The 10,249-nt window shown below is 40.1% G+C and overlaps 1 protein-coding gene across 1 annotated transcript; it reads left to right on the top strand.

Moving 5' to 3' along the window:
* Positions 1-4,374: 4,374 nt before the first annotated feature.
* LOC117539875 (zinc phosphodiesterase ELAC protein 2-like) lies at positions 4,375-9,811 on the top strand (the record flags this gene model as incomplete). Its single annotated transcript, XM_034206230.1, has 5 exons — positions 4,375-4,474; positions 4,552-4,672; positions 6,201-6,279; positions 6,612-6,756; positions 9,377-9,811. Coding segments are annotated over 5 exons (685 nt in total), but the record flags the coding sequence as incomplete, so codon positions are not given.
* Positions 9,812-10,249: the final 438 nt, after the last annotated feature.

Raw genomic sequence — 10,249 nt, 5'->3', positions numbered from 1 at the left:
TCTTCTTCTTCTTCTTCTTTTTTCTTTCTTCTTCTTCTTCTTCTTCTTCTTCTTCTTCTTCTTCTTCTTCTTCTTCTTCTTCTTCTTCTTCTTCTTCTTCTTCTTCGTACCTTCCCGCAAAATATTGGACAAAAGAAAGTCGGCTAGTAGTGTCAACTAAATCCATAGTATTAGAACAAAAGTGATTTAAACGAGGTAAATTACGAATGTATGTTCTAAATCGCCAAGTGTGGGATTGAATATTAAATTAGATTAGATTTATTGTCCCCAGGGGGAAATTCATTTCCACAGCTCTGTGAAAACAAGAGGAAATCGACAAAAAATAAGACAACTACAGATAGCACCACACATGATGCTTACCTGTTATTATTTAGGGCTGCCTGTATGGATCAGGTTTTTGCCAAAGCGAGCCCTTTTACTACAATAATAATATGTTATTATTAGGGCTGTCAGTCGATTAAAATAGTTAATAGCGATTAATCGCACATTTTTTATCTGTTCTAAATGTACCTTAGAGGAATATTTTTCAAGTTTTTAATACTCTTATCAACATATGAGTGGACAAATATGCTTTATGCTAATGTTTATTATCATTTGAACAATGAGAAATATTCTCATGAATATTAAACACAACAACCTCTGAACATTACAAATATTCGCCTCAATTCAACTCAACTCAAGGCATATGCTCGAACGGGAGCTGCCTGGACGCTGCAATCATGTTGCGCGCACTATCCGTGCTGACTTTTCGTACAATGTCCCACTGTCTAGCTTCCTGCATAAAGTCAAGTGCTCGGCGCAGTTGTCGGCGAAATGTCGCTCCTCTGTTTTCATTTAAGGCGAGACACGGCAGGCAAAAACATCGTTTTTCAAGTACTGGTCAATTTTGAGATTTTGTGCTATTTTGATTCTATAACATGTTTTCTTTCAGGCTTTTGGAAGGAAAACGTACAAAATACACATTTAAGTGTTTATTTTACTATAGTTTGTCTATTTGCGTCTGTAGATTTCTCCTAAATTCACCAAAAGTTAGCATTCTAACGTAACATAAAGTACCGCGACCGCTGTGTGCACCATGTCAACAGAGATATCGTTGGAAAGCTGTGTCTCTCCTGCACAATCTCATCGGATCCAAATATGGTCATTTCCTTTGTATCAGCAACCAATCGTGAAAGTACAAAGGGGTCTTAAACCAAGAAACAAAATCTCATGGCTGGTGTCAATTTCTGACAACGTGATTCGTTCAGATGCGTCACGTGGTGTGCTAAAACACTTCCTGGTTAGCTTTCCGCTAGAAATTGAAATCTCAAAATGGCAAAAGAACGGCGAAAAAAACGTTCACAGAGAAGACGACAACAATTGTCACTTGCACGAAGCAAGGTTATACAAAAAACAAATGACCCCAAACATGAAATACCTTCACGGAGTGCGTCGATGCGCAAGCTATCATCCAAAGAACAGGAAGGTTTAGCTAGCGCCTCACTGCAATCTTTAAAGGTAGTTTTCTCAAAATGAGTTTTTTCTCCTACTCTGAGTTCGAAATTTCAACTTCAGTAGCACGTAGAGACACCAAACCTTACAGTTATATTCCTATCAATATTATGAAGGCTTTCACAGAAGGGTTTGTTCATATATCATTCATAGCCTGAATTATACAACATTGTATACCTAAAAACATGTTGAAAATGGATATTTTTAGGCAGTATTTTCTGATTTATGGAGTGATAAAAAGAGATATCCAATATCCCTTCAGTAAAAGCCTTAGATACTAATATGACTACAAAATGAAACAAGAATTTTGAACCTGGCTTTATCCAAAGTTCAGATTTCGATTCCTGAAATATGTTAAAATATGTGCATATTTAATGAGATAATAGTTAATTTGCATATTTAAACATGCTATTTCAGAAAACTTGTAATACAAAAAACAATTGCCTTATTGTAAGTAATTAACTGGAGAAATTTCTAGCTGATACCTTTAAGTTAAAAAAATTACCCTATTCACCTGGGGTGTCTCGCCTTAAACAGCTCCTTATATCCGTTAGCGCAGCTAGCTAGCACCAGATGCTAACAACAATAACAACAATACACGTAAGGTCTCTCTCTCGCGCCTCACATACACGCACCCTCCTGGTCCTCCCGATGGCCAGTCGGTGCCTGCCGGTGAACGTGGAAATGTGGTCTGCCGCAAGCGGACGGCAGGAGCGGGGCTGTCAGCATCAGCTTGTAGATGGTATTTTAAACTCGATGCGCTCTGAAACTACGGGGCGGCCGAGGACAACAAATACACATGCGTTAATCGCGTTAAAATAATTAGTGGCGTTAATTTTTTTTTGTCTTAACAAAACTTGGCTGTGTAGGAATGGATTTCCCATCTCTTCCAGCACTGTCACAAGTGCTTTAACTTCCTTCAGAAATGCTGCTTGTACGCCAGGTTGCTGGTCGTGATGATGGTGCCCAGTGTCACTAGCACTATGCTGTTGCTCAAACTCTGTAGTGATCCTGGACATTTCTGGCCCTGCTACCATCCAGTGTCTAAGTGCTCCTGGATTGCCAGTCAGTCCAATAGCCCCACCAGAACCTTTCACCATTGCATTGTTCTGCTCATGGCACTGGTCGAGTGCCATGGCGGAGAACTTGTTGCTGGTTTTGTGCACCACAAAATGTCCAGACTTGAATTCTGCTAGGACATGTGGATGTTTTTCAGCGAGAGTCATCATGTCACGGATGTTTATGGAAAGCCATCTGGAGTAGTGTGTGTGATCTAGGGCAAACATCCAGGGCATGATCTGTGTCAGGGATTCCACGTACAGCTGGAAGTTACCTTCACGAAGTGACCTGAGCTTATTTTTGGTCCATTTCTACCTTTATCTTCACCTAAATGCATTTTCGTGAATTCTGGCGATCTCAAAAGTATCACCAAATGATTGGCATCCCTAATTTAGTTGGATATGACACCTTAAATGTTTTTCTACAATGTTTGGTTCCAAAATTAAGCATGTTTGAACATTTGACCTGAGAGACTGGCGGCCATCTTGGATTTGACCTCTCACGGTCCTCACAGGTCAAATCTGACTTCCCTCCACATCTGAAAATAAACCTTATGGTATGCACTAACTATGCTAGAAATGTTGTGCTTTTCTCATAAAATGCACAATTGTTGTGCTTATCCGCTGTACTATAATGTGGACCGGAGGGAGAGGGTGACGAGCATAAGTTTCACTTTCATTTTTTATTTTAATTCCAACTTTGGTCATGAAGAATATGTTTCTCTGTTGTCCACGTTCATAAAACAACAGCATCAGAGCACGGTGCAGAGTCTCTAGATGAGTCCGTCGTTCTTATTATACATCCATGTTGTAGTCCGCTATAGAAAACTGTAGTTTCCATAGTTTCCCCACAGCAGCAGACGCACAAAATGACGTCCGCTGAAGCATCATAAACAAGTTGGATAGTGAAAGTGCATTCGGATTCTCTAAAGTACCGCAGTCTCTTCTCCTAAGTCCTTTTTAATTCTCCTATCCACTATCGCTTAACCCCGTGACGTTTCACTCAGAGGTCAAGGAATAGGAGATAGGGTTAGAACTTAGGAGCTGATTTTTAAACTATCCGACCGCAACCCCGGCGTCTGCTTGACGCCGGGACGACCGGCTGCCCTCCCCGACAGGTGCACTGACGCGAGGGCCCGCTCATCACTGCGCGCACTTCTGTGACCGCAGTTTTAATTATTATTTTATCATTATTATTATTATTATTATTATTATTATTATCATCATATCACGTGTGAAAAAGTTATATCCAGTTACATGGCAATATTGGATATTTAAAAACTGTTTATTTGCTGGATAAACTAAGGACTGACTAGTTATTTTATCTACAGTTTCTCAATGGAAGGTTGTGAAATATATATGTTTTATTATGTACACATGTGAGTATTACAGCCGCACTGCCAGCATGGCTTTAGGTTGGTGTTTTGTTTTTATTCTCATGAACTGAATAGTTAGAAAGGCTAACTGATTCAACTAAAATAAATCTCTGAAAGACTTTTGGAACCTTATAAGCATGGAAGGAGCTGCCTTCTCCCTGTCATGTATTGATAGGGAAGATACGTTTATGGGGTAGAATAAGATCATTTCTGGATTCAAATCACACGGCTGCTTTCCTTTGTAATATGATATGATGTTCACTCAATATTGATGCCCTGGGTAAGTATCTTGAGTTTATATAGATATAAAGAAAGGAATTTAAAGAAATAATTCAAGTTTATTTATGTTCTGCGAAAACCATATACTGATGCATGTTCCTGTTTCTGTGGTTTAAGTAGAAACACGTGTATGAAATGAATCACTACAACCCCTCTGTTTCTTGTTTCAGCCTCATCCCGAACACAGATCTGTGTGCCGGTGCTGAGATTCCCAAGCAGAGGGTAAAGTCGTTCATCCAAGCGCTGCTGAGGAAGAACGATCTGGATAACGTGTGTTACCGCTGCATTTTCCAATATAAAAAGCGGCCCAGTTTATTTGAAATATACTCATGTTTTGTGTTTCTCAGTTCCAGACATGCACAGTGCATCACTGTAAGAACTCCTTCGCCTGCAGCTTCACACACACATCAGGCTGGAAGCTGGCCTTCTCCGGCGACACCATGCCCTGCAACGCCTTCGTGCAGACCGGTCAGTGACACTCAGAGAAACGACTGCACGAGGGGGGAAATATGCCATAATGTTGTAAAATTGTTGGATAAATAGACATAAATCAAAGGGGCCTTATTATGCTCTTTGGGGTTCCCCCTTTCCTGTAGTGTGTCCTATCTCTGTGTTCCCTCCAGAGGGAGTTTCTCTCCCACACACTTCAACCCCCCACTCCCCCCCCTGCCTGAAACGCCTCCATTGGACTCCTTAGTTTACTTCCGTAACATAGTGACATCACTACGTAACACTCGCGCTTCTATTGGCTAGCTCTCAACACATTGAACATGGTAGGCTAAGGGGCGGGACATCTCTAAACGGCTGACCAATCACATTAGAGCCGGCCAGCTAACCAATCAGAGCAGACTGGGCTCTGGTTTCAGACAGAGGGTGAAAAGAGGTGCTGCAGCACAGGCAGTATGAGAAAAATAAATATATTTTCGAATATTAAAGAATGGAGACATGGGCGCCTCCCTAGGGAGGTGTTCCAGGCACGTCCAGCTGGGAAGAGACCAAGGGGTAGACCCAGGACCAGGTGGAGGGATTATATCTCTTCGCTGGCCTGGGAGCGCCTTGGGATCCCCCAGTCAGAGCTGGTTGATGTCGCCAGGGAAAAGAAAGTTTGGGGCTCTCTGCTGGAACTGCTACCCCCGCGACCCGACCACGGATAAGCGGGAGAAGATGGATGGAAAGAATGGAGACATGTCACAGTAGAGGCACAAAATACAAATATGAACCTGAAAATGAGGATTATAGGGCCCCTTTAAAGTGTCCTTGGATCTGCTACTTTTACTATTTTTTTTCATAATGTTAGCCATGTCTTTCTTAAAACAAATGGGGCAAGGGCACCAATTAAAAACATAGCAAATCATAGATTTTTCTACTGATCCTGTCTTTAAACTAATTAAAGTGAAACATTATTTAAAAAATATTCCAATAAATAAAAAGGCAAATCACAAAACCAAAACGAACACACAAAAAAGTTAGAGACCGCAACATAAGGCGACAAGAGTCCAAACCTAACATTTCCTAAGTTTTGAACTTACAGCCCAAAAATGTAAGGGCACGACCACATAACATGGCCATATGTCCTACAGCTATAATGATGTATGATATTAAAGTTTCACTCAGGCTCCTATGGTATGTAAGAGCAAATTGAGCATATGCTTTCAATATCCCAGCGATATAAGGTTATCTAGCTGAAGCTTGACTACACGGGTTGGGTCTGAATAATTTATCAGATATTTCTTAATGCTTTCGATCACTCTCGCAGCTGGCAGCCTCCCTAATGGCTCCCGCGGGATCCTTCTTAATTGACTCTTCTTAAATTGCTTGACTGGATTCCGTCCAAGCAAAGCCTCCGATACGTCCCACGCCTGTTCATTACAGACGGCTCGGCAAACAGGGCGCGCCCATGTCTTGATTAGGCCCGACTACCTGATTGATTTCCTGCGGGACAGGAAGTTCTTCTCTGTGATGCAGGCCCTCTGATTGGTTTGTTTTGATTTTGCAGGAAAGGATGCAACCTTGCTGATCCACGAGGCAACGCTGGAAGACGGGATGGAGGAGGAGGCCGTGGATAAAAAACATAGGTGAGAGAAATAAAGTGTCACAAACTGCCTCTGCAGGGCTTTAATGGTGTTTTTGTAAATGAATAAAAAGGCAGTTAGTCAGGCAACATAATAAAAGCACCTAGTTGACTCAGTTTTGAGTGCAATGTAAAACTTCTCCACTTTCCACAGAAATTGACATTGATTTTTGCACCGGTTTTAGTGCCAGAGTGAGAGTCTGTCTTCACAAAAATGTCTTTATGTCCGATAGAAAAGCAATATTCCCATGGTCAGTTTCCCCCTGCAGCTCTTTAGTTTCAGCTTCAGTGAGGAGACAGTACATCTCTGACTCTCTGCTCCATGTTCTCTGACAGCACCACCTCCCAGGCCATCGGCATCGGCATGAGGATGAACGCCGAGTTCATCATGCTGAACCACTTCAGCCAGCGCTACGCCAAGATCCCTCTCTTCAGCGAGGACTTCGACGACAGGGTGGGGATCTCCTTCGACCACATGAGGGTACGTGTCACTGTACAACACCATGGTGTTCATTATAATCATTATAGTCATGCACACGAGGCAGCGTTTCCCCTTTGTGTGTGGAAGAGGAGCAGTTATTTTGGATTGTATTTAAAAACAAAAATATTTAAACATTCAATTTCACATTCTTTTTGAAACCTTATTGCTAATAATACAATACAATACTAAGGGGCTTTGTTGGCATGACCACATTTGAAACATAGTATTGTCAAGGCATTCCGCACAAGGGGTTATAATGTTAACTGCTAATATATGTGTACAAAAAGCCAAAGCAAAAACTCCCCACAACAATGGAACAATTTGAAATAATAAAGTAGCACAATATACTTTTTACTCCTTTACGTCTTCTTTTTTTGTATTTTGTATTTAATTATTTGTTTGTTATTATAGTTGCAACTAATCACAATGATGGCAGGACACACCCTGCATGTTTTATCTTAGTTAAGCCCGGATTGGATGTCTCTCATCTATGCTTTGTGTCTTTAAAAAAAAAAAACATGACAGCCATCTACTGCACTGAATCACACATTCATTTCAGAGTTGAGAAGTGTTTTTCTGGTCCAAATTATTGCACCTGAATGCATCATTTTAATAGCATTTAGACAAAGTTTTCTGTTGTTTATATTCAACAGAGGTACAGTATCTTTGTATTGTAATACAAAACAGATTCTCTCTGTTGCACAAGTATCAAAAACGTTTTAAACCGGTATCCAAAGGGGAGATTCCCATTCTTGTTTTTTCTGATCTAAAATCAGGAAAGTTTTAAACATTAATAAGTTTAAATATGCAAACACAAGTTCTGAGTTGTATTATCCTCAATCTAAGAACACAAATAAATATATGAAATATATGAAATACTGTGGGAGCACTTTTCCATTCTCTCTGGCTTAACAATTATACCTCCATAAATATGTTCCTTGAGTGAATCATCGCCTATCAGTCGACATAAATAAATACCTTGTAGAATACACAAGCATTAATACAAAACATCCACAATAATATACAGTGTTTGTTTAAACAGTTGAAGGTATATTCTAACTAAAGCATTTGTACACAGCCAGTTTATTTGTATAGCACCACTGCCAAACTAAGTCAGAAAATGTCAAACAAGATATGACGCGATAAACGGTCAATTAGACCAGTGGTTCCCAAACTTTTTGTGCCCAAGGCACACCAAAGGACAAGTACAAATCTCAAGGCACACCTATTGTGCAAAATAGCCCTTATAACACGTGTTATCACTCATATCATGTAAAATATCTGTAAATGTGCATAATTATTTACTAATGCCAAATAAAATGTGACAAAGACAACTATATTACTCATGAAATATTTATTAACGAAATATTTCAGAAATTAATTTGAAACTTTATCAAATTAGGCTTCATCAAAGCAGCAACACACTCATTTAAACCAGACAGGTCACAACATTAACATTTCAGCAATCAGCATTGAAACATGCTATTGTAAATATTTTTGCCGACTTACAAATTAGTGAGATACATGTGCCTGTCGGGGCGCACAGAATTTTGTAATCCTTGGTGGCACTGAGGAGAGGGCCACTCGCAAGTCCTGTTCAACAGAGAGCCGTGAGTCCCGTGACCTCCTGTTGTTCTTCATATAAATCAGAGTAGAGAACGCCAACTCCAGAGATGGGGTCGTTACTATTTTTTAAAAATATATTACATATTACTTTTAAAAAAGTAATATATTACACTACTTCGTTACTATCTACATAAAGTAACTCGTTACTTTACTCGCCGAGCACGTACGAACTTGCGCATGCCTGAGTGGCAATAACTTTCCTTACCAGCAGGCGGCGGGTAGTGTGTATTTGTCGTTCAAAACAGGCAACAACCGGAAAACAGAGAAGAAGAATAGACAACGTGATATAAACAAACAACAAATAGCTGTGCACCTTAGCATGTGTTCTTTGCAGGTGTTTGTTGAGGTTTGACCACGTGGTGTTTCCAGCAGTGGATAACAGCTTCTGGCCTGGACAGTTTGCACCTCACCGTCACATTCCTGTCTATTCTTCGGACGAACTCAAAAATAATGGGCATACCTCCACCCCTCGAAAGTTATTGCTGACTCAGCCATGTTTATGCAGCACTGCACGTGGAGATGTGGACGCGCAAGTCGCGCAGATTACGTACATATAAACCTACAAAGTACTGATATTATAGTAAATAAAAAAATAATTCTTTTTGTGTAGTTGTATATTGCAATAATAACGTATGGTTGTCACAAAATCCCACGGCACACCCGGACTTGCCTCACGGCACACCAGTGTGCCGCGGCACACCGTTTGGGAACCATTGAATTAGACAATAATACACTGTGGCCCATAGCAATGACGGTACGGTAAGAGCTATGCTAGTGCTACATATGATGTACAACAAGAAACGTTTTGAGCCTCGATTTAAGAATTTCACACAATAAATCGTCTGCAGACAGTTTGCTTGCACTCCTGAGCTTTATATTGTTTTCTTCCACTGCTGAGTCCCCGTCCTCAAGTACATGAAGATGCTTTCCTTTGTTAAAAGCCACTGGAGTTATATTTCACCCCATTTACTTGATCCACTTTATTTTTGTTTAGATGCGCTTTGAGGACTTTAAAATCCTTCCCAGGCTCATCCCAGCTCTGAAAACCCTCTTTGCCGAGGACATCGGTGAGATGGAGGAGAGGAGAGAGAGGAGGGAGCTGAGAAACCTGAGAGGAAGCAGCTCCGAGGCGTCCAGCGAGCAGAAGATGGCCGACGAGGGCCGAGGTGCCAAAAGAGACCAGGAGGAGGCAGCGCCGCGCAGCGTGGAGACCAAGAGGCTGAAGACCGTCTGAGGCTGAGGGATCAACTAACACTTTCCCTGAGAGAACTCTTGAGTTTTTTTATTTAAATCAATTTGAGTTTTTGTGTGCTTGTGTGGTTTGAATCTAGAAAAATCGTGTATATTTCCTGCAATGCAGTGTATAAAGCTAAGCTACAAATATAGTTTTTGTTTTTCATTTAATGAAATAAAGTGATACCACACAATCTGTAGTTTTCTACAATTATGTCTTGGTCACCAGTGTCAGAGAAAACAAATGACACGTGCTGTCATGTAAAACATTAACAAATATATTATATTTTAGGCCAAAAAAAACTTTACGATACAGTTTAGTTTACTATAAGATACTATAAAAATCAACCTATAAGATCTACTCAAAATGGGGGTAACAATTTGCACACTTCTTTTGAGTAGATTTTACCCAATGTTTTTGGGTAAAGGTTACTAATATTTAATATATAAGACTTACTTTAAGAAATTAAGTAAAATCTAACTAAATTACTTAAAACACATTACTTATAAATGAGTAATATTTACTCCTAATCGTAGGCAGCTATTTACTTAATAATTTATCCATATTACACATTAATATTACTTTATTAAGGTTACCAGTAAACAATATATTGCCACACACAAGATTTTATTG

This window comes from Gymnodraco acuticeps, unplaced genomic scaffold, assembly GCF_902827175.1.
Source record: "Gymnodraco acuticeps unplaced genomic scaffold, fGymAcu1.1, whole genome shotgun sequence".
Classification (NCBI taxonomy): domain Eukaryota; kingdom Metazoa; phylum Chordata; class Actinopteri; order Perciformes; family Bathydraconidae; genus Gymnodraco; species Gymnodraco acuticeps.
This window is presented reverse-complemented; position numbering and strand designations above follow the sequence as displayed.